Source organism: Gadus chalcogrammus, chromosome 23 (genome assembly GCF_026213295.1).
Source record: "Gadus chalcogrammus isolate NIFS_2021 chromosome 23, NIFS_Gcha_1.0, whole genome shotgun sequence".
Classification (NCBI taxonomy): domain Eukaryota; kingdom Metazoa; phylum Chordata; class Actinopteri; order Gadiformes; family Gadidae; genus Gadus; species Gadus chalcogrammus.
The window spans coordinates 13,648,394-13,672,606 of record NC_079434.1 but is presented as its reverse complement, the minus strand read 5'-3'; the positions used below and the strand labels follow the sequence as shown (position 1 = coordinate 13,672,606).

Below are 24,213 nucleotides of genomic sequence, written 5' to 3'. Positions count from 1 at the left end.
AAAGACAATTGCCATTTGCACAGCTTTGACTCACTCTTTCGATTCTGTATGGCGCAATGACATTGTCTTCTTTCATATAATTGGCCTGAAATCAGATTTAGTCATGTTAAAGTTGACAGAGAACTTGAGACCTTATTGAGCTTCCCATTATTCAGGAAATTACATATACTGACATAAATTGTGAATAATTGCAATTACACACACACACACACACACACACACACACACACACACACACACACACACACACACACACACACACACACACACACACACACACACACACACACACACACACACACACACACACACACACATTGCATCATTTAAATAAAGAACATGTTGTCAAAGACACACCTGTCTGCATAGAATAGAGATGGTCGGTGGCTTTGTCCTGTGGAAGAAATTACGATAAAAAATAAAATAAATAAGATTAACAAAAATCAACCATAATATCAAAATATAAATATAAACATTGTGAATCAATGGGTGAATTTATCTCCCACAGGATGAATAGGATATAAATTTGATTTATAGGAAATAGCTTTTTTCTTTCAAGATCTTACTAGATACTTTTTCAGTAACCTTTACATACAACGACTTTCAGCCTCAGCTGATTCACAGCTGGTTTGTCCGACCAGTTTGGCTGCTTGGCTAAATAAGCTTTTGTCAATACAACTTATCCAGCACAACAAATGGCAGAGCAGGACTCACTCGAAGGGGTTCTCATTTTGGTCCACCACCTCAATCTTCTTACATTCCCTGAGAGGAATCTGTAGGGGATAACGATGGAAGGGGCCAGCACAATTTAAATGATGACAATAACAACAGTTTTTGATATGTTGTGTAGACTGTATGCTCTTAAGGAAAGACATCAACGTGCACAGATAAATGAACACACACCTTTAATATCGGCTCAGCAAAGTCTTCAGGATCAAATATGAGCGATTTAGAGCAAACCTTGAATGAGCCTCTGACCTTTCTGAAATAAAGAAAATATTGACACACAGCATATTAAAACATTGGCTGATGTCATGTTGTCCCTGCAATGCTGATTACATTCTAACCAGTTGAACGGTTCATCATGCATAATGTGGGACTAACTAAGAACACACTGTAACACTGCTATTAGCAGTTAGAAAACCCTAATAAAACCATTGTTGGCCACTAATTACTCACCTGTCCTTTGTCGAGCTTGCACCAAGTTGCAGAGCTGTGTGCTGCTCAAAATAGTATTCCTCGAGGTCCAGCAGCAACAGGGAGAACCTTTAAAAGGGATAAAAACAAAAGTAAGATACAGCAATAGGCTTGTGTAGTGTGCAAAGCAAACCTAACCAGGCATGAGGGTGGGGAGGTGATAATCATGTAATTCCTGTGAGCTCCAGTGGGCTGAGCAGCCAGCTGATGCAACCAGATAGTCCTTAAGTTGTGTTGTGGGCTGGCATCAGGTATCCCTTTGGGCTGTTACTCTAATTGAGCAGTGGAGGGATTCACACTTGAATGAAAATGCTTTTAGCCTATCAACTCAACTTAAAAAAGGCTGATATCACTTAAGTTGCCAGCATTGGTAATGTAGAGTTCATATTTCTGTAAGGTTTGTCAATTTACCAAGTGACAAATGCTGATCATTTGTCACAAATATTGTTTATTTCCATTACATTTGTTAAATTTAGCACTTTAAATATCAATTAATTTACCAAGTTCCTGTTTCTAATGTACAAATCAACAGTGGGCCTAGTAACATAAGCCCACAATATTGACACCAGTAGACCACATGGTAAATGCATTGGTTATCAACCTTATCATTACAACTCAAATGAGTCCCATTGTTCACGGTTCATCTAAGGAAACAATCCAGTTTTAGCTACAGAATGTTGGATTTAATTACGTTATTATAATAAGTAGGCCACCGGCCCAGGCACCCCAACTTCTTCTGGATCAGATCCATGCATGGATGCTTCACTTGAAATACTAAACTATTGCTTTCACTTTGTTTTATATTGCCTTGAGACGTTGTACTGACCAAGTCAATTAGGAAGGAGCAACATTGCTGTAAACACAAGACATTCTATACTTAATTGAATTCAGGCATTACAAGAAAAGTACCTAATTTGTTTATACAGAGATTCCAACATCTCACCAAGGATCTTCCGAGGACTGGCCTAGTAGCCACTGTTAAAACCCATCTTGCCCATTTAACACGAGACACACTCCCAATGTAGAAGTAAGGGCTGATTGATAGAGTTGTCAATGTGCCTACCTTTCTTTAGATCGCTCTTTTGTCTTCAGAAATGCCATGTCTGCTGCGCACCATCGTTGGGAACTGTAAACCCTACTCTCAGACCAGCCCGCTGTAAACACGGAAACGCTGCGGAACCATGTGACCGAAGACCAGCGCTGCTCTGGACGCGTGACGTGTCGCAGCTTGAGTTAACCGTCTTCAGATCAAGTTTTTTTTTTTGTTTAACAAATGATCCCATATGAATGATCAATATGTAAAAACATGGGTCGCATTGTAAGTTATGGGTCCTCCGTTATGTGACGGGAGGGCAGCATGCAGTGGAAAGGGCATATGACTGGACTGGTGTTCAGCATCATCTTCGTTGGATCATGTTTCACCAATAAGGTAAAGTTTGTGAGTTTTGAGTTTGAAGAGTCATAACCTATTTGATTCCTTTCTTCTGTAGTTTAGGTGGCAGTTCCACATTAGTGATATCACTTCACAAAGCTGTACTGTGGCTGGTAGTTTTCCACAGCTGCATTGCAGGTTATAAGAGTCAGATTGTGAATGAGAGAAATAATCTGATGTCAATAATGGACTCTATCGACTACTACCATTCGATGGCAGATATTAGAACTAGAATAAAGTTAAGTGATTCTGGACCTCCAGTCATGGCTTATCTAAACAGGCAAGCTGTATTGGAGTAGGCCTATCCAAAGTATTTGGATCACTTCATTAAGTAACTAAATAAAACTCAATAAATACTATTGACATTAAAATCTCCATTGTTAATCATTCAATAACACACCCTTACTTAAGCTGTGACATGCATGTATTTAAGAAACATAATATTTGAATAGCCTATAGCTTCACTGTTTTACACGTTCCTAATGACTGAGTCCTATATATTTAATATGCATGCCACTTTCCAAAGCAAGTTACAATGCCATGGCAGTGTAAACAGTCCTAGAATGGGTGGCCCCAGTGGTCATTTTCTGGAATATTGTCTATAGTCTGGTTTATCCTCTACCAGTGATACTGTCATCATGCTTTGCTTTTCATTGTTTTTCAGTTTGTCTTGTCTGTTTTAAAGTTCACGTTTCCAACCTTATTTCAAGGGTAAGTCTTTTGAGATTTGAAGTAATACAATCCATATATTGCAACGATCTCTATATTTGTGTATATGTTACACTGCTGCCACTTATCTTTGCCTTATATGTCGTATCTCAGATGGCAGACCTTAGTGGGCGCTGTGCTTCTTCTGCTGTCTGGGAGGCTTGGGTGGGTGGAGTTGAGCCGCATCTCCAGGTGAGTTGAAACCTAATCATTCCCCCTCTGGGTTTAGTAAAGTAACCTTTCTGTTCAAATAGAATACATAACAATTAAGGGCACGGTTGACTTCTCTACAAATCGGCCAATCCAACCCCATTGGGCCAGTGGGCATTTGGGGCAGGATTGAGAAATCATTCAATAGACTTTCTGAGATGCTAGTCATAACCGCAGTTTGGGATTTGGGTTTGGCATCCTTACACGTGTGGTCTGCTGATATTCCGGGTTAAAACCCATCCATGTGAATGGTTGGAGAGGGTTCTGTATGTATCTCACACCCTGCTTCCATCCTTTAGGTCTGCAGTCGTCTCCTGGCTCCCAGGGTCCCTCATGTTCCTTGGCTCCATCTACGCTGGCTCCCGGGCTTTATCCCGCATGGTACGTCGTCCGTTCTGACTCCCCAACGCTCAGCGATGCATCACAGCAGACGACGCGAGACATTGTGGGCTACTTGTGGTAGTGGGTCTACTTTTGAGACTTTGCCTTCGACGTAAGGGGCTGTGATATCCGGGCAACATTTTGATTTTCCCTTTCGTCCTTTTCTCTTCTTCTCAGGCCGTTCCTTACTTCTTCACCGTCCAAAATGCCTCCCATGTCGTCAGCTACCTTCTGCTGAGGGTCGTTCATAGAGAGGTGGGTGCAGGCAGGGGCTGCCCTCATGACAGGACTCATTCAGCTACGCTATTCCAAGCTATTCACTTGGATGATAAATCAACAGATGTAAATAAGAAAAAATTGGAATTGACTTAAAACAGGCCGATAGACTGTCATGTAATTTGCCTAGCTTGAATGTGGAGGGCTTGGCCTCTGACATATATGGTGTTTTTTTCCTTATCATTAGCAGAAGACTTCTTGGTCCAAGCTTTCAAGGTTTGTATACATATTCTAAAATGATTAAATGTCATTGTGTTGCTGTAAAGAGCTAGATATCATAGTTCTCTCTTTATATTTTGTTATTATTTCTCTGCAAACCCATTACAAAAATTTCCCCCTGGTTCTTTTTCCCTTTTGGTTCATGTAGTATGTGTATCATGTTTTTTTCTGCCATCAACCTCCCTATACACAATCCTGGGGTAATCATTACATTCATTTACTTACTTGTCTACTTAAGATGTATTTACAACATTCATCAATAAAAAATAACAATTGCATATTTTTCGGGACATTTGGACTTTGAAAAACGTTTACCTTTCTTACAGTTTGATTTGAATACTTATGGCTGGGCAGTTTGTCATCTGGCTTGTGTTGGTAAGTATCATCAGCTTGCCAGTTTCTGGGTACTTAAAGGGTATAAAGATTTAGTTTATTGAAATGGCTTTGCATCACTTTGCCAGGAATTACTGCCGGCTAAAAATGTAAAGTTTCTGATTGTACTGATTTGGAGTGCTTTCCACAGAACTTGATCTGATTTCATATTCATCTTCTTATTTTTAGGCGCGTACAGAGTGTTCCGAATCCGTTTCAAATCCATCCAGCTAAGGCAAGTCCTGTGAAGAGTCTAACACAGTGAAATGGATTGATTATTCTGAAACATCAACAACAAAAATATAAATTCTTTATGAATACATCTACATACATTTTCCACAAGAAACTTAAATAATGTATTGCAACTTGTTCACTATCCTACGGCCAAATTAACCCCTTTGATTTGAAGGATTTATTGAAATAAAGCTCTGATTTTGTGCTCTCTTTACAGTGTCTTTGACCAGCAGTACATTAACTACATGTTCAGGTAAGGAAATCTAAAGTAATATAGACCTCCGAAATACGTCACAACCTTGTGTAAGAAGACAATATTGAATATATATCGTCCTACAGAAAAGTATGCTGTAGTGAAGAATAACAATATTGTGGTGAGCTGTACTTCTTACAGCCATTGAAGAGTTTGAGTGATAAAGAACACAATCACAACATATAGATCTTGTTTTATTCTTTACACATGACTAGCGACTCAACTTTAACCCTGTAAACCTATTGTCCACATTATATCAAGGTCTTGACAAACAAAATAACACCAAAATAACCATGAACCCAATAATAACCTTTTTAAACATAACACAACAAATGGACAGACACATAGTACAACAGAACTATAAGGATTATAATAACTGCTATGCTACATGCTAGCTAGTCCCACACCACATCCAGCATGGGATGCAACAAGATGTTTTTGGCTGTGTGTGTAATATTAATAACATACCGGTACCTTTTTTAACCCATAGCATCTGTCTGCTGGCCCTTGCTGCTCACCCCACTGGTAAGATATAATAATAATAATAATAATAATACATTTAATTTAGAGGCGCCTTTCAAAACACCCAAGGTCACCTTACAGAGCATATAGTCATCATACATTTTTTAAAAAACAAGACATTGTGGAAAAAATAAATAAATAAATAAATAAATAAATAAACATAAGCAATAAGAAATAAATAAAACAAAAACAAGACAAAACAAAAAAACAAACAAAACAGTGATCAGTTAGACGTTGTGTGCGAGTTTGAACAGGTGAGTTTTGAGTTGTATAATGATGGTAGCTTTATCTGTATTGTACCTACTATGAGATATGTCATGGTAAATATACCATCTTGTTCCATCACAAATACAGATTTCCGTTTAAACAGTTCTTCGGACTATCGGTTATTATTAAAACAGGACAAATGGAATATATATGCATTGTAAAGGCTTTCCTTATTGTCATCTTTTATGCATCATTTAAATGTAATGGATCCTGTTGATAATGTGGTCTGTTTCCAGGGGACCTGTTCGCTGCCTGGGAGTTTCCACTCCTTGCTTCCTATACATTTCATTGGGGCTGCTGTGCCAGGTGAGGACTTTTTGTGTCTACCCGCTAGTTGTCCTTAGTTAAGGTTGGGTTTCGTTGTGGTAGCAAAGGACAGTTTAAATGCAAAGCATCCCTTGTTCAGCATCACCATGTTTTAGTCTCTCACACACACACACACACACACACACACACACACACACACACACACACACACACACACACACACACACACACACACACACACACACACACACACACACTCATCCAGTGTTGTGTCACAGTGTAATCACTGGTGTTTGAGAGGTACTTAAGGACACGTTTCTATGGTGAAAGCAGCTTGTGTGGTAGATAATGGAGCAAACATGAGTTCTTTGACGTGGCACTCCTCGTTGCCTTCAGGAAAAGCTGAAAAGACAGGTGGTGTCTACACTGAATATTTTAAAATAAACCCTCATTCTCCTGACAGGCAATCACCAATCTTTGTTTTAGTATTAATGGCGTTGTATATATAGATGCCATAACCATTGCATAACCATTGCCATAGATGGCCATAGATGGCAATGGTTATGCAATGAAAATCTGCAAATAATATATATACTCTTGGGAGAACCCTGCTGCTGTAATACAAAACTAATTTATTACTCTTATTTCACAGTGCCTTGCTGGGTTTTCTTCTGCTATTGGCAACAGTAAAGCTTAAGAGTGGGTTGTCCCTGGAGGAGTCTAGGACCTGGACATTCCTGTCCAAGGTAATTTCTTCTTTGGTTGTCCTTTATCTTTTGAGCATTTTTGCAACAAAAAATGCATAACTTTGATAAAATGTCTTCATGATCAACTAGCATACTGTTAATCAGTTGGTGACATATCCTTAGTGAAATCTCTCCCAAACCCAACACAGCTGGCTGCTGTGACCCTCTCCCCCCTGGCCTTCCCCCTGGACCCTAACATACCGTCCTTTGCCTGGTGAGTCTCCCAGCCTGGCTTAAGGCCTTCCATCCATCATCTCATCTTCACCTAGTGAACAGATTTATATTGGATAAATCTTCACCACACTCCTGTGGGTTCTTGGGAGTGTTAACTGATGCTTGCTTTTTTCCAGTGTGTTATTCAGCCTTGTTGGGGAGGCCCTGTTGGTGTACTCAGATATGGATACCAAAGCGTAATGACGGCAGCAGAACCAAACGTGCCTTTTGATGGCACTTGACATTCTCTATTTTTCTGAAAGTATTTTTTAACTCATGCCTTTTGATGTGAAGAAAGATCTTATATGTATACTTGTTTCCTTACATGGTGTGTATGGTAGTTTGCTATAGGAAATGCAATTTTTTTCCCTGTTTACACAAAGTTTACCTTTATATTATTCAAGAGCTTTTGAGCTTTAACGGGACTGAAAGTACAATATGATGTCTACATACTTTTATGCAACTTAGAAATTGAGAAAACGGGTCGAGGGGAAAAGTAATCGAACGTTTAGGTTTGATTATTAGGTTATTCCTAGTTTTATCGTTCAACAAATTAGCAGCGTCTTCGACAATCTCTAGTCCCTGAATCCAGCTATGTTGTTAGCCCGCTGGTTCTTGGCATGTTCATTTTATTGGACACAAAACCAATACTGTATTGACCAATGTGCTGACAAAACGCCTTATTTCAACTGCATTGGGCAGAAGGGAGCCGATGAATACAATTGAAATGAACGTAAAGCCAGTGTTGAGTGCTCGCTTTGTATAAAGGAGTTGATGCTAGCTGGGTGTAATTTGAGCTGAAGCATTGAACTGCACCTCAACACCTTAATGTTTATTATGCCTACTTATGCAAAAGGGGACTTGTTTTTTTTTTCCATTGACCCTGTGCTGTAAAATAATGACTTCATATTTGTTGTCTACAAAGAGCCATTACATTTGAAAGGGAAATTCTTCTGTAAACTGAAATAAATTATGTAAAACATTGCTCAGCTGAGATTCAGTCACACATCATTGACAAAATAAAACAAAACTCTTTATTCACCAAGACAAATAAACAGTGTCCAGGACTCTGTAAACTTATTTAAGACAACCAGGCGGTCTATTTGCCCTTCTTAAATTTGCCTGGTGTGGCCCCGGTCTTCTGCTTCTTCTTTGCTGATCCTTTGGTATCAGGCACCTGGGAGGCAAGGAGACATGAGAAGGATTAACACAGTGCACTACATAGCTCCAACCACGCTCTAAAACCGCTGCAAAGAAGGAATAGGGAATTAAGTGCCTTAGTGATATCCCAGTGGGAGTGTCCAGCTAGATGTATCCTGCGTAGATCAGTCTACACATCTGGTGGCATAATATAACCCATTTAAAACTAGCCATTATAAAGAAGGTACGGGGAATACTAAATCTATTTTCATAAAGAGAGGAATCAATATTGTATCAACCAGCTTGTTGAGGAAAAGTTGAGGCTCAGGGAGCTTCCACACTGCGTCAAAAACCAACACCAAAGAAGGTTGGCTGAGGTTTGTCGACGGGTTCAATTTCAACCAGCGCAGAAAACAAAGAAGGGCACTCAAGAGCCCTACTGAGATATTGTGACAACACAAATACACAAGTTCCATTTGGTTTGAGCAGAAGGCCGTTCTATCCAATCAGAATCAGTCATCGTACATAACCTGTGTGTTTTCGCTGGAGATGTTTTCCATGAGGTCTGATTTGGTGTCTAATGTCAGATGGTTAAATTGAGGCTTGATTAAAATAATGAGCCAACTAGATTATCTAGGTCCAGCAGCCAGCGTGATCGCTCCCTGGCTGTTTGTTTCGGGCCTCTGGTTACCTTGCGCTTAGAGGACAGCGATCCAGTCACACTGAAGAAGGAATCCAATCTTCCTTGGGTGCTGCCCTGTCTGCTCTTCGACATCTTCTTACAGCCGTTACGGATTCTGTCCTCACTGCATGATGAAACACACACACACACACACACACACACACACACACACACACACACACACACACACACACACACACACACACACACACACACACACACACACACACACACACACACACACACACACACACACACACACACAGTTAAAAGCCACATACTATATAACCATGCAATCCCTTTAAGGTGAATGTGGGGGGGCCCATTTGAATAGAAGGTACTTAACAATGATGGACATCCAGAGAACTGAGAATGTGGTAACCAATGCCCATTGGGGGTCACACAAACTAGGCTAGAGCCACCATAACCATCCCAGCCAACGTTGTTGCCTTACAAATGCCCATTTCTATATGTGAAGACCCATGAAATGTAGTGGACTGCTAGCCCGGTTACCATCACGACAGTAACACTACAGAGTAATCGAATGCTCCCATGTGACCTGCTACAGTGTTTGTCTTTCTGTTTCCATTCATGCTGGTGTTAGTGGTTTTGGTGGTGGTGGTGGTGTGGAGGCAGGGCGTACCTGAACTGCTTCTCTGTGCACATGAACTGGATGAGGTCGTCCTCAGAGGGCTCGTTCCACTTGAGGTCCACCGTGGCGCAGTCCACCACGTCGGGGGCCAGGAAGAGGCGGCGGGCCTCCTTGAACAGCCAGTCCTCGGGGGGAGGGTGCTTCTGCACGGGGACGCAGGAGAGAGACGCGATACATTACATATTATGATAAGTTTCATAACATTTGTATTAATTATAAAGCTAGTTCAAATAGAGGTTACATTTTGAAATTTGAATCAAAAGATGACCTTGCGGGAGAGCCACGTTTTCGGGTTGTCGATAATAATTGGACTGACCCAGAGTAACGTCTGGGTCAGTCAAATTAATGTTGGTATAACCAATATACTACAGAATTATAAAACATCCCAATACTAGATGCAATTACTATTTTGCATCTAGCATTCTTTCCAGCCTATACCTTTGCCATGTGAAAATTCAGACATCTACAGGTGCCAGTGGACCACTGGACCACTGGAGGGGAACCCACCTTGGGGTCCAGGTTATCCAGGATCTCCTCGATGGAGCCGTGCTGCTTGATGAGGTCGATGGCGCGCTTGGGGCCGATCCCCTTGATGGTGCCGCAGTAGTCGCATCCCAGCAGGATGCAAAGGTCCACAAACTGAGACGGATCCAACATGGAAACACACCCCGATTATTAGCTGATAAGCAAACACCTTCCAGTAAAAGGCTTGCGCAAACCACTTCATGCACACACATCCGAGTGTGAATGATCAACGGTTTGTGTGCATTGTCCAAATGAAGAGAAGAGATAGTTTTATGCACGGCATTGCGTGTGTTTTTGAAAGGAAATCCCACCTGTTCATTGGTCAGGCCGATATCCTGCAGCAGGCGATTAAAGCTGAACTCTTGGATCGGAAGTTTCCTAGAACATCACAAGAGAACCCGAGAGTCAACGTCTCCATCTCAATATTGGGCAAGTGTATTGCTTTACACAGCACTGCTGAAAAGAGACACAGATAACTGGACGAACACACAAACGTTTTATACATACGGTTCATATTGTAATTTGCAAAATCTTTCTTTACACAAGACAAATATACATTTCGATATATTGGTAAAAACCATGAGCCTATATTTTCATCAACTCACTAGCTTAAATAAAACACTGTTAAATAACGGACGGATCTGAAGAGAGCATCCATACTTGGCTTCACTGGCCGTCAGGTGCCTGAGGAGGACGTTGGTCCCGAATGTGAGCCCGTCCATGTCCTCCGTTGCCGTGGCGAAGACCTTTCCCCCCTTAACAAGAGCGGCACAGCTGGCCTCAGCCTCGCAAGGCGCCTGTAAGGAAAAAACATTTAACTTAACAGTGGCTTTTTGAAGTGAACACATAAAATCCTTTCAGGAATAATTACACTGGTATGAAAACTATTAAAGAAAATATTATATCCTAAATGATCATAAAACATTTTTGTTAAAGAATGATAATGGAGACCATTTAAGTACCATCAGCTTCATGCTTGCAAATACACAATATACTATACTGTGTCAAACGCATTTGTGTGAATCATTTTCCCATCGAGATTGACTGAGATCCAAGCTGAGGTGATTCTAAGCATCCACACCATTGAGAAAGGCAGATATCGAGGTGTCTTCAGTGTGCATTCACAGACACAGCAAAGAACTTGGGTAGATAAGAGTTGAGCTAACCTCGATGTAGGGCACACCCATGAGGGTCAGAAGCTTTTTGCATTCATCGTTGTGCTGTTTGGTGACCTTGACCAGTCGTTTGCTGAATTTGTCGATGTCTTCCTGCTCGCCTGGTTATGGACAGAACACATATTTTACAAAATGATATGTCCAGATAATATACAGACTTTTGGACGTGAAAATTGTGCCATTCGAAAATGGCATTTACCCATCAATGTTGCAGCTCATAATCTTGAAGTAAATAATGTGATAACCATGATGTTTACCTGCTTCCTGAGCTTTTGCCAGCAGCTTCTCAGCCTCTGCCCTCCTCTCGCCTCTCTTCTCCAGCTGGATAGGACCGATTCAGAGGAAGATGTTAAACCACCAGAAAACAGATTAAAATATGTTTCTTAATCCAACATTAGGACATAAAGCCACCCACGTCACACCAGATGGGTTTCTTCCACACTATGCCATTGCTGCAGGCAAGCCGAGTCTGTCAGAACGCCGGAGAACTCACCTCGCCGGACTTGAGCTGTGGGGGCTTGCCGTCAAACACATAGACGGGTTTGATGCCATACTCCAGCATGCGGATGGTCCGGTAGAACATTCCCATGAGGTGGCTTTGAGGATAAAATGAAAAGATAAGTTAGACAGAGGGACAGAGAAAGAGAGACACACATCGTTGGGTGACCTAGACTCTCAGGGACCAAAAAAACACCACGGACGTACGTCAGAGAGATATAAATACAATGACATGCCATTCATTTAACCACATGTAGTAAGGGTTGAAGTACTACCTTGTCGTCTCTCCATCTTCATTCTGAAGGAGGTTGCCATCCTGGCGCACTGCGATCAAAAACTGGTAGATGCACATAGAGGCATCTATAGCAATCTTTCTCCCTGCAAAATAATTGTACGACAGTCATTTCCATGCAAATACAAATATAGACAATGTTTTCTAAAATGTATCAGCTGAATGTTTGTTGGGCAACTGAGAAAAACGTTACTTGGTTCGCAATGTCGATTTAATGGTCGTGTTAAAACAATTTGGAAAAAGTCACAAGGGAGACAAGCTTTCCAGTCGTTTATCCTAAACCAGAGTATGTTATGTATGAAGAACTTGTTTAGTACCAAAGTAGCTCTTGATGTCTTGTTCTTTTATGGCCCCGGGAGCCTGGTCGGCTATAAGCTTAGCTAAACCGTGAATTCCCATCACTGGAGGCTCAGGCAACAAATCAGCAGATTCTGCAAAACAACAGCATGCCAGTCAGTCCTAGACTCCAACGTCTGGAGTTAACACACTAACAACAACTTCTTTCAACCTTGGAACAATATAGGACTATTATGTATCCATAATAATACAGTATTCTTTGTGTCCACTGTGCCAACTCACCGAGGTTTTACACTTGCGGTGTGTGATGCATCAGGCGCGGGGAAAACGCGTACGTTTCGCGGGTAAACAATATATAGGCATGACCAACAGATGCCGAGATCTTGCTGGATGGATTCAGCTCAAATAGCGTTGGGAACCACCGATCGATTTTGCTGTGTTGATTACGTAGCCTGTGCGGAACAGGGAAACAGAGGAGAAAGCATTTGATTGGTTTGTTAAGTCGATGGAAATAATGCGTCCGAATATAATGCCAATGGTTCAATATTATGATTACATAGTTACATTCATTCGCAAAACGATATATATAGATGAATATACGTTTCCTGAGTCGGAAATAGTGGATACTGTTCAGATGTTCGGAGGGGGTGTGGTTTTATTCTCTCCTCCCACTCCGGAAAACTCACTCTTATCGTCATTATTTTAATTTTCTGTGACGTGGAGTCGATTTCTTCCTTAATTCCGTCTCATGTGTCTATGAAAGTGCACAGTGTTCCTGTCCCGGATACAATGAACACACCAATTTCAAAGTAATCGATTTTTTCCATTATGATTATTACAATTTTAAAATCATAATATCTGTCGGCGTACATCGGAGAGGAGAGGTGAATCTTCGGGCCTGGAATCCGAAGAATCCGACGATCCGACAGGACAGGCAGGTTTTGTGCAGGATTTAGGATCCCGGTTCATAACTAAATTGTATGATCGTACCAAGGACATTTGATTGCTATGAGTCGCTTTTGAAGTGTGTCTTGGAAGAAGTCACACTTTTCCCAGCGCAATTGAAACTGATGTCCTATCCAAGACTTTGTTTTCTTCGTGGACACCAGTCATGCTCAATCATTTGACTCGAAGTCGTTCTTACCTGGCGTCTGTCTTCAACACATATAATGCTGTTGATCGCTGGGGTTGTCACTGCTGAACCCTGAAGCTGAGATTTTTGTGGAATAGCATTGGCACTGCCCCAATAAGCATATGTAATGCAACCCAAACTGTAGCAATTGTAATCGTTGTATCACAACACTGATGTCTGTTGTCAAAAACAATGTGTGTCACTGCAATGTTTTGCAGCCCAAATTGTGTCTGTCCTGTACTTTACTGTATGTCTGACTCTTGGGCTTGTAATATGACACATTCAAATACAGTATAATTTGAATAATACAAGCACATTATTAATATATATCAGGCATTCTTTAAATCGTCCTTTTCTTCCCTTGCAGAAATGCAGGTTGCAGTAGGAAATGTGTCGGCTGGCCGGCAGAAGATGGTTTGTCTGTACTGGGTTTTGTTCCTGCTGGTGCTTCCGTCATCATGGGCGGTCAGCTACAAGCATGGGGATAACGTCACGTTGTACGTGAACAAAGTCGGCCCTTACCATAACCCACAGGAGACTTATCACTACTACACCCTGCCGGTGTGCAGGCCTGACGAGGTCAGTCGCTGTGGGGATGGACTATAATGTGGTATACGTGTCCCTTACCAGACATGTTTGCTTACAGTATGTGGTTTGCATATAAGCATAGATAAGAACTGCGCCTGTTTGTGTAAACAGTCTCATTTGTCTCAACGGTGTGATCCAGTTCTATCCAAGGGTTCTAAAAAGATCTTTGCCGTTTGAATTAACTGATCTGATGAACGGGATTTTAACGGTAATAATAATAATACGGGTAATTTGATACTTTCAGCTCAAAGTGTGTGAGGTGCACTCCTACAATGCACTACTGTCCGATTTAGTCAAACCTGAATGACAGGGTATTATGTATAGCCTAGCTTGTGGTTCCACTTCCCTCCTGACGTTGTTTTTTATCAGGTGCACCACAAGTCACTGAGCCTGGGCGAGGTTTTGGACGGCGACCGGATGGCCCAGTCTCTGTATCACATCGGCTTCCGGGAGAACGTTGAGAAGAAGACGCTGTGCCAGCTCACTCTCTCAGAGAAACAGGTACGAGGGATGGATTTCGCTGTGTATGTCAGTGTGCGATGGCCAGATGGCCACATTTTTAACTATTCAGAACAGGAATATCCTCCAGAATTCTTTTTGTCATACTGCTGTAGATGAGTGAGATGAATAATAAGTGCCTCTGGTGGCTTCATCATGTCAATTTATTGTTATCAAGCGGGTATCGTGGGTTAAAAAGCAGTTGTTCAATGCATTACCTAGCTCAACTTGATCAAGTAGTAACATGGGGAGAGTTTAAAGCTGCTGGTCTGAGAGATGTTTAGAAGCCCCCCTTTAATTCCTTATTTTTCTTGGCTTTACATTTTTAAATAGTATTATTATACATACATATATTTTAAATGTACATTGTTAGTTTGCTGTGTTTTTTTTATGCGAAATGTATTGGTTTTAATCGTTTAGTATTTCGTATTTCGTATGTCGATGTGTCTGTCGGGGGTCTATGTTGTGTTTCAGGGGAGATAGAGGTACCGTATCATGAACAGGAGCAAGAACTGGAGACATTAAGACAGTAAATGCTGGTCTTTGTTCCAGGTGGACCAGCTTCGTGAGGCCATCGAGGAGCTCTACTACTTCGAGTTTGTGGTGGACGAGATTCCCATCTGGGGGTTCGTCGGGTACATGGAGGAGAGTGGCTTCCTGCCGCACAGTCACAAGGTACAGACGTTGCCGGGCTCATGAATGGCTCTGTGTGAATGAGAACGTGCACTTGGTTGGTGTAATGGAAAGCAATTGTGTGCAGGAGAGTTTGCAACACAAACACACACACACACACACACACACACTCAAAATTGTGTTTGAGTGGTATAGGAACTGACACTGTGTGTGTGTGTGTGTGTGTGTGTGTGTGTGTGTGTGTGTGTGTGTGTGTGTGTGTGTGTGTGTGTGTGTGTGTGTGTGTGTGTGTGTGTGTGTGTGTGTGTGTGTGTGTGTGTGTGTGTGCGTGTTTGAGAGGATGACAGCTAGAGTCTATGAGAGAAGGAGAGGCGGAGCTGTCATTAATCTTGTTACAGCTCTTTCAGCACTTGATCCAAATTCATCGTATCCTCTCTCTCTCTCTCTCTCTCCCTCTCCCTCTCTCCCTCTCTCCCTCTCCCCCTCTCCCTCCCTCTCTCCCTCTCCCTCCCTCTCTCCCTCTCCCTCTCTTTCTATCTCCCATTTCACGCCGGGTCCTGTGTCGCTGCAGGTTGGCTTGTGGACCCACCTTGACTTCAACATCGAGTACAACGGCGACTCTGTGATCTTCGCCAACGTCTCGGTGAAGGACGTCAAGCCCATGCCCCTGGAGGAGGGGGGCGGGCTGGTGGCGGGGGGCGTGGGGGTGGGCGGGGCCGTGGGCGGCGGCATCACGATCACACACACATACAGCGTGCACTGGTTCGAGTCCCCGCTGCCGTACGCGCGGCGTGGCGAACGCCTCCGCGACCACTCCTTCTTCCCCAAGACGCTGGAGATCCATTGGCTGTCAATCATCAACTCCTTGGTGCTGGTGGTGCTACTGTTGGGCTTCGTCATCATCATCCTCATGCGCGTGCTGAAGAACGACTTTGCAAGGTCAGTCCAGAGGCAACCACTATAAAAACACATGTATATATATTCTACTGGTTTTGCTTCTATTGCTGTGATGCATCTGAAGACTTGCACATTTTATTGATTCATTTTTGTTGTTTTATTTTAGTCCTGGATTATGTTCTGGGTCTGTATCTATGTCTCTTCCTGAAGCTCTCCATTCTCAAGGAGTAACCAGACACTAAAATACAACGTCGACGCTGAAACCAAAGCGTTTTGCCATTGGCTACGTCCGAATTTCTTCAAAGTGGTGCCGTGTAATGTACCCCTTCAAGGTACAACGTGGAGGAGGAGGGCCGATGTGACGACCCGGACCAAGGGGACAACGGCTGGAAGATCATCCACACCGACGTCTTCCGGTTCCCCCCCTACAAAAGCCTTCTGTGTGCCATTCTGGGAGTCGGAGCTCAGTTCCTCACCCTTGCCACAGGTGGGCATCGCGCCATTGAGCTCCTGAGAGGTTGTTGTTGAGAAAGGATAGATGTACATACAGAGAGTCTTCTAATAATAAGTTGATTATTATTCAGGTGGCTGAGGTGGCTTTGAGATAAAAATCTAAAGACTTTTGGGTTAAGGAGAGAGAGACAAATACTGTAAAACCTAAATCCAGTGTACCAAAAATAATTTATTCCATCTAGTGACTGGAATAAGTTGTACTCGTGTGCGTGTGTGTGTGTCTCCATAGCGATTATCATTATGGCGCTGCTGGGGATGTTCAACGTGCATCGCCACGGCGCCATCAACTCTGCGGCCATCGTGCTGTACGCCCTGACCAGCTGCGTGTCGGGCTACGTCTCCTGTGGCTTCTACACGCAGATCCACGGCGAGCGATGGGTCTGGAACATCATCCTCACCTCCAGCCTGTTCTCCGGTGAGTCGGGCCCAGACGGGTCCGAGGGTACTGACACTGACACTGACTTGGTCTTGGTGACGGACCCATACTGTGACCGTGAAAACAACAGGGACGGCTAGCCAAGATGATATGTCTTGTGTGGGTGCAGTGTTTTCTTATCCAGTTTGCAGAATAGTTGTCTAGGTGAAGTTGTTAGGAGCGCCAGTGACTCAAGAGGTAGGAAGTCTCTTTCTAGTAAGAATGAAAGTTAAAAAGAACCCACAGGCAGTAACAATAAACAAATAAAGTGGTAGTGACAGTATGAATAAAAAAAATGTTATGATAAAGAATTATTAAAAAATATATATATATACCATGTGTGTATATATATATATATATATATATATATATATATATGTATATGTATGAGGTACAGGTAAAAAAATCATTACGGTTTTACGATTATCTTAACATTGTTGAGAATTTGCCAACAGACACAATGTGTCCACATCGATGTCCCTCATTCAGAAAAAAGAAAGAGAACTAAAACCTAACCTCCCCCTTCCCGTTCCCCCCCCCGCCCCATTGCAGCGCCCCTGTTCCTGACGTGGAGCGTGGTGAACTCGGTCCACTGGTGGAGCGGCTCCACCCAGGCCCTACCGGCCAGCACAGTGCTGCTGCTGCTGGGGGCCTGGATCTTGGTGGGCTTCCCCCTCACCGTCATCGGGGGCATCGTGGGCAAGAACCGCGCGGGCAGCTTCCAGGCGCCGTGCCGCACGCGCAACATCGCCCGGCAGATCCCCACGCAGCCCTGGTACAAGCACGCCACGGTGCACATGGCCATCGGGGGCTTCCTGCCCTTCAGGTGAGCCCTGGGTTCTCATTGGTCGGTTGGTTGGAAGAGGAGGGGGTGTTCTATTTGCAAGGATCGATCTTCTTTAAAAGGAGTCTTGTTGCTTGTTGGTTTTGCCCCAGCGCTTGGTTTAAGGCTATGCGGTTCCATTTCCCATCCTGTTTTCTAAGTGATTGTTTTGGGGGATTTTCTTTTGCTTTCTGTTTTTTGAAAGTGGATGCAGACCACATCAATAATTCAACAAAAAAAAAAAGTCCTGATAAGATCGCCTTCCGATACCTAACTCACTGTAACCACCGGCATAACACGCTAAAACTATGCAAAGCTAGTTTCTGTCTCGGTTACTGCAGCCATCTCTGGGCTCTAGTAGAAACATCAACTGCATTTCAAGCCATAAACAATACACCAACCATAAAGTAAAGGTTTATTAAACGATAAAAACGAGGGCAATATATTTTACAGCAGCAAATCCGAACATTGCCAACGACAATCTTAATCAACTCTATAGACTCTGAAATAAAACAGCAGCACTCACCAGTCACTTGAACATAAAATACATCCTTTGTTCCTTTCTGATGAAAAGACCACTTCCTCATGCAGTCGGTTCTATTTTCTAAGAAGATGTTCATTTCTATATATAGAGCGACGCCAGTTTAGTTTGTCCAGTTGTCCATAATGACTACTGTAGCAGTGGACACTGGAATAGTAACAACCCAGCATGTAAGAGCATGAGGTAGCTCATTTGGACTATTCCCCTGAAAATCTGAAATTCTGTAAATAACCCTCAGTTCAGTTTTGAGCCTAGCAGATCAAAGTGTGCTCAGTTGCTTTCATCCAGACTCCTCGTCCTCCTCACTTTCAGGGAAGTTGTGGTTTGAGCAATGCCACGAAAAACAGTTTTATGACCCTGGAACCGATTGGTTAATTGCTAGAGGATGCTTTCAACCACAGTTTCATGCAGCTCTCTGCAGTGAGTGCAGGCATCAACTGTTCTCCCTCGAGATGCTCTTTGCTCTCCCGCGACCTCCACCGTTTCCTCAAAGTCGCTGTTGAATTTTTCTCGCTCACTTCAAATGTTCTGCCGGAAACCTCCAATCCTAGACAGACATATCTAGCACTCTTTTATTTTTGGCTGCCACCTGAGACATTAGAAGTTTTAGTGTGTGTGCATAACAAAGCACAAACTGCCTGGGGGAATGATTCTTTAATAAGAGCCTGCACACCGTTAATCTCAGATGCCATAAAGGCAGCTCCATCTTAGACCCGATCGAGTACTTTTGCTTTGTTTCCATAGGATAGCTGTCTTAAAAGTAAAGTTTTGCTGGAGCTAGGTCGTGTTGACACTTTTCTCAGTTACACCCTCAGATTTCAAGAATCTCTCCTTGACACCTTCATCACTGAAGCATCTGATGACGCGTGAACTGTAGCATTGCTGACATCCGTGCTTGCGTCGACCATGAGTGCGACATACTTGGCTTTGCTTATCTGCTCTTTGATTGGGTCATTCAGTACATCAGCCACGGCACCGATAAGATCGACTGTCTGTCTGTCTGGATAGTATCTTTCTCGCTTTGCCCCGCGGTGTACTCATTCAACACCCACTCTTTCCTCTTCCTCCTTGTAACCTCGGCTCCTCCTGGCAGAAAGTGTTACGGTGCTCTTGAGCCTGACACTTTATGGCCTGTCGATGTTCGACAGCAAACAACCATCTGCTTTGAGTAGGAGGGAGAGGCCCTAGCTGTGCTTTTAATGGCTACAATTACCTACAAAGTGTTGTCAAGTGTTGTCACCATAAACTATACATGGATCAAATTGCATCCTTTGTCCACTGTTTTGTTCACTCTAGATATGCTTGCATGTATGTTCACTGTTTATTAATTCAAGACAAGGTTAATAACAATCTTGGCACATGTACATCGATCTACAGTGTTCTCCGCTAATTTACAAAACTCATATACCACATTATGCTTTTACACGGTAGATAAATAGCGTCTTCTACAAACACAATCAAAAGCATAACACCCATCTACCTCCCACCTCGTCTTCACTCTGTCCAACCTTCCTCCCTCCCCCCTCAGCGCCATCTCGGTGGAGCTCTACTACATCTTCGCCACCGTGTGGGGTCGGGAACACTACACGCTGTACGGCATCCTGCTCTGCGTCTTCGCCATCCTGCTGTCGGTGGGCGCCTGCATCTCCGTGGCCCTCACCTACTTCCTGCTGTCGGGAGAGGACTACCGCTGGTGGTGGCGGAGCGTGCTGAGCGCGGGCTCCACGGGCCTCTTCATCTTCGTCTACTCGGTCTTCTACTACCGCAACCGGTCCTCCATGAGCGGGCTGGTCCAGAGCGCGGAGTTCTTCGGGTACTCGCTGCTCACGGCGCTGGTGTTCTCGCTCATGCTGGGCACGGTGTCGTTCTGGGCCTCGCTCACCTTCATCCGCTACATCTACCGCAGCCTCAAGATGGACTAGGGGGACGGCGCATCAGCCTTTTGGGGTTCTGTACACCGAGGGGGACAACAAATAAAACAAGTGGTTTGATAGCCGCTCATCTTTACCCATGACAAATGCATCAGCAACTTCCACGTGGTCTCCAAGTGCAAGATACAGAACCTGATGAAGGTAAAGGACAGGAATCAGAGGCCTTTCGGGTTGATTAGGTAGATAAGTAACATGACATATCAGCACTAGGGTACTATTTAGATTTATGGTTGGACATTTGAAGGAGAGTGGGCACCTGGAACGTTCTGTATTTAAGAAAATGAAATAGGGGCTATTTAACGTTCGCTAAGGGATTGTGTCACCGTCAAGAACAAATGAAATGTGTACATGTGACTGTTTATATATTCTATGAGGCAGACTTTCAGGTTTGGCACCAACTGCTGCACCAGGCACTGCTGGGCCATGCATAAAATGTGATTTAAATGAGCCTTCCCCAAATCTTTTACCGTCTTTAAAAAGGGTTCCAAGGAAGTGAGCTCACAAGGCCCAGCAGTGCTACGGCAGGGTCTGATGCTTAGCAAAATGCTGGTGGCGATGGCATCGATAATGCGAGCAGTTTGGTCGTATGGTGTTCCTTTGTTGACCTAGACTGTTGTAAATATACAATCTTTTCAATAAAAAGCTTTTTGTTAATATAGAATGTTAATCCTGTCTGGGCTCAGTCTTCAAATGGAGGAGGGGAAGTGGTGGCTACTTTCCAATAGAAATAAATCACAGGAGATGAAAATTACAATTATGGTAGCAATTAAGAACCAGTGTTTATTCCAAAAATAACACCACTTACGTGTTTACAGGAGGTGCAACAGTTGATTTCAGACTGTTCACAAAAAAAAAAAAAAAGCCAAAATAGTGGTATACAATCATAGAAACACCCAATTCATGATAAGACCTGTAAAGGGCTTTTTACCGCATTTGTCACCCCAAGCGCAAAAACAAGCAACCCCCACAATGTACATTAAATACTCAATATAAAAATAGAACTTCGGACAAGGGACACAGGAAGATAAAACCGCTGAAGAACAGTATAGAGTATAAACTAGGTATATGTACACCAGGCCTTCTTCGCAAATGGTTTCGGCGAGTAACCAAAAAAACCACGAGGCATTTCCTAAAAGTGTTGAGGGTCGCCATGGGGTATTGGGGAGAAGAAGTAGGATCCGCCATAAACATTACCCAATAAAATATATGTAAAATCAATCACAAGGTCAACAGATTCCCGTGCCTGGAAGGTGGTCGTCTGTGCTTTGTCCCAGGGCCATATGCAGCGGACAGTCGAGCCTGCCGTCGCTGTTCGCAGTGGAGTCGGCGCTGGTGGCCAGAGGGCCGGACGCGCTGTAGGCGCTGGGGTTGCTGTAGTCGTACTGCTGTTGCTGGTGGGCGGACGGGGCCATGGGCCAGCCATGGCCCTCGGGCCTCGAGGGAAGGGGATTTGTGCGGGGGCCCCCGGTGGACCAAGACCCGTGGTAGCTCGCCGTGCCGGCCGCGCCCATGGCGGCCAGGTAGTAGGCCAGATTCTGGGGCGCGGTGTTCTTGTAGACGCCTCCCGCCTCCATCATATGTTGGGTGTACTGCTCCTGGAGGTGGCTCCGGGCGTCTCCTTGATACTTGGGTGTAGTGAAGAGAACATGTATACATTAGGCTAGTGTACATACACAACTATACATACACATTGAGTCAACGCGCAGCAGGGGTTATATGTAGCGTCATGCCTTTAAGGCCACGACCAGTCTAGGGTCGGGCCTCCAATTTAGACGCAATACTCTATGTCCACACCGGAAGATTCTCTGTCACCGACCACAGGAACCATGATGGATGGGACAAGAGGAATATTCAAATAATATCCTCCAGTGTCTACTTGACTTTCACTGGGCCACTTTGTTTCGTCTTGTTTTTGTTTCATTTTTTTTTTTTTTTTTATGTGTATTTATTTATTTATTCCACAATGTCTTGTTTTTTTAAACGATTTATGATGACTATATGCTCTGTAAGGTGACCTTGGGTGTCTTGAAAGGCGCCTCTAAATTAAATGTATTATTATTATTATGATGGTAGCGTCACTGAGCTGCAACTTACTTGCTGTAGGAGAGGGGCCATGTTTGGGTAAACGGCTGGGCCGGGGTTGACGTCGACAGCCTTCTTGGCATTGTAGTGCTCAGACACCCAGCTTGTGTCCTTCTGATGTCTCCTCAGCTTCATCCTACGATTCTGAAACCAGGTCTTCACCTGAACACACACACAAACCAGCACTTAGTCTTTGTGCGCGAGAGTCACCCAAATAAAATGTTCTAAGTGAATCATTGCTCTACCTGCTTATAAGTGAGTCCCGATTGAGCTGCCAGGTTCTTCATCTCTGCAGGGGTGAGGTACCTCTGTGCACTGAAACGCTGGACCAGGGCGTTCATCTGCTCTTCGGAGAACGCTGTGCGGCGCTTCCCCCGGCCGAAGGTCGTGCGTCGCGTCTTCGGGGTGGGGGTGGTTTTAGATGTGGCCACAGGGGAGCAGGAAGTGTTTGGGTCCTCATTTTCCACAGCGTCGAAGCTTTGCGGCTCCTCCAGAATAGAGGAAAGATCATGGGTTGTGTTGGGGCTACCCGTTTCAGGGTCATGGTCCAATTCCTTCTTTATCCAGGCAGTAGGGTCTGTCTGGGGGAGGCCCTCTTCTCTGCTACTAGGTGAACTCCACGAGTCTGAGTAGGTCAAAAATAAATATAAGCAATGGTCGATAGTGTGCATTTTGATGCAAAACATTCCCAACGGTGTGCATACTGAAGGTGACAAAAACGTAAAACAGTTTTGTCCTAAAAGAACGCTCTACAGTGCAAAAACGATGGGTGCAATGTCATATTATACCAGCAGATGTCGCCACATCTACTTTCTAACATCGGAGCTGGTTGGCGGGATATTCGGAAAAACTCTAATCCAATATGGCCTCGGATTGTACTTCGTTGGCGATACTCATACGGGAAATAATCGTAAACGAGGCAGCAGAAAATGTAAGCCATTAAATTGCATCATTAAAAATAGATCTTTCACCACCCAACTAGGTAACGCATTTAATAACGTTAGTAAGTTACCGTTCTCTGGCGGTTCTACATACCGGGCGAAGTGTGCGCCTCCGAGTCACTGGTCGGCGTGCCGCTTCTTGCGCGACCGCCGCCGTCGTCGATTACGAGCGGGTCATACGTTGATGGGGGTTGCCCCGGAAAACCAATACGACTGTTCTGCGAACCGCCGAGGTAGACAACCCCCGAACTCTGGTAGTGTCCGTGGAGGTTCAAAACGCTTTGCTCCGGGCTCCTCGGCGGCGATTCCTCTCGAGGCCTGGCCGTAGTGGCGTAGTAGCCTTGGGGGACCACGGCGTTGTAGCTTCCGAGCTCGGCAACTCCGTGGTCCGCCCAACTCGGAAGAGTGCCTTGGGTTTGCTCCGACCCGGATTGGTACACGATACCGTAGGCATATGCGTGGTGGTATGGTGGATTGTAATTGTAACTCAGTTGAGTCTTCCACTCTGCCATTCTGTTAAAAAGGATTAAAAAAGGTTCCAAAACACAGCAGCAACAAAATATTTTTTGATTATTTTAAAAGTGTCCTTAAAACCACTGATCAATCGCCGGCATTGCCTGTGCTTCACTTCTGACGATATTGGGACTCTGATGTGACTTTC

The 24,213-nt window shown here is 43.8% G+C and overlaps 5 protein-coding genes across 6 annotated transcripts in view; 2 read left to right on the top strand and 3 right to left on the bottom strand.

The window, feature by feature from the left end:
- Positions 1-2,399, bottom strand: part of nsmaf (neutral sphingomyelinase (N-SMase) activation associated factor) — a 14,856-nt gene extending 12,457 nt beyond the window's left edge. The window contains exons 1-6 of the mRNA XM_056583703.1: positions 2,261-2,399; positions 1,180-1,266; positions 904-982; positions 715-773; positions 358-394; positions 35-85 (exon numbers count right to left, since the gene is read on the bottom strand). Of these exons, the coding sequence (XP_056439678.1) occupies positions 35-85; positions 358-394; positions 715-773; positions 904-982; positions 1,180-1,266; positions 2,261-2,298 (351 nt within the window). The 5' untranslated portion in view covers positions 2,299-2,399. The remainder of the gene's footprint in view (positions 1-34; positions 86-357; positions 395-714; positions 774-903; positions 983-1,179; positions 1,267-2,260) is intronic.
- LOC130376824 (transmembrane protein 241) lies at positions 2,349-8,510 on the top strand. 2 transcript variants are annotated; one of them, XM_056583719.1, is made up of 15 exons: positions 2,349-2,626; positions 3,294-3,340; positions 3,452-3,529; positions 3,847-3,928; positions 4,106-4,183; positions 4,395-4,420; positions 4,572-4,623; positions 4,750-4,798; positions 4,985-5,030; positions 5,247-5,282; positions 5,773-5,807; positions 6,308-6,377; positions 6,991-7,084; positions 7,234-7,298; positions 7,435-8,510. In XM_056583719.1, exons 1-15 carry the CDS (start codon positions 2,555-2,557, stop codon positions 7,496-7,498), a joined length of 894 nt encoding a protein of 297 aa, XP_056439694.1. In that variant the 5' UTR covers positions 2,349-2,554; the 3' UTR covers positions 7,499-8,510. The 2 variants fall into 2 exon arrangements, with proteins under 2 accessions (XP_056439694.1, XP_056439693.1); XM_056583718.1 differs by having other exon boundaries at positions 4,392-4,420.
- fen1 (flap structure-specific endonuclease 1) lies at positions 8,144-13,220 on the bottom strand. Its single transcript, XM_056583708.1, has 13 exons — positions 13,123-13,220; positions 12,841-13,010; positions 12,579-12,692; positions 12,245-12,347; positions 11,965-12,067; positions 11,729-11,792; positions 11,463-11,572; positions 10,957-11,093; positions 10,608-10,674; positions 10,279-10,410; positions 9,763-9,914; positions 9,129-9,243; positions 8,144-8,474 (listed from the first exon to the last, which is right to left on the bottom strand). The coding sequence occupies exons 3-13, from the start codon at positions 12,658-12,660 to the stop codon at positions 8,397-8,399; spliced, it is 1,143 nt and encodes a 380-aa protein (XP_056439683.1). The 5' UTR covers positions 12,661-12,692; positions 12,841-13,010; positions 13,123-13,220; the 3' UTR covers positions 8,144-8,396.
- Positions 13,038-21,327, top strand: tm9sf1 (transmembrane 9 superfamily member 1). The gene is made up of 9 exons (XM_056583705.1): positions 13,038-13,492; positions 14,058-14,269; positions 14,648-14,779; positions 15,329-15,451; positions 15,981-16,348; positions 16,639-16,793; positions 17,049-17,234; positions 17,787-18,060; positions 20,127-21,327. Exons 2-9 carry the CDS (start codon positions 14,060-14,062, stop codon positions 20,518-20,520), a joined length of 1,842 nt encoding a protein of 613 aa, XP_056439680.1. The 5' UTR covers positions 13,038-13,492; positions 14,058-14,059; the 3' UTR covers positions 20,521-21,327.
- Positions 21,263-24,213, bottom strand: nanog (nanog homeobox). The gene is made up of 4 exons (XM_056583707.1): positions 23,647-24,213; positions 22,857-23,236; positions 22,624-22,773; positions 21,263-22,154 (listed from the first exon to the last, which is right to left on the bottom strand). Exons 1-4 carry the CDS (start codon positions 24,062-24,064, stop codon positions 21,756-21,758), a joined length of 1,347 nt encoding a protein of 448 aa, XP_056439682.1. The 5' UTR covers positions 24,065-24,213; the 3' UTR covers positions 21,263-21,755.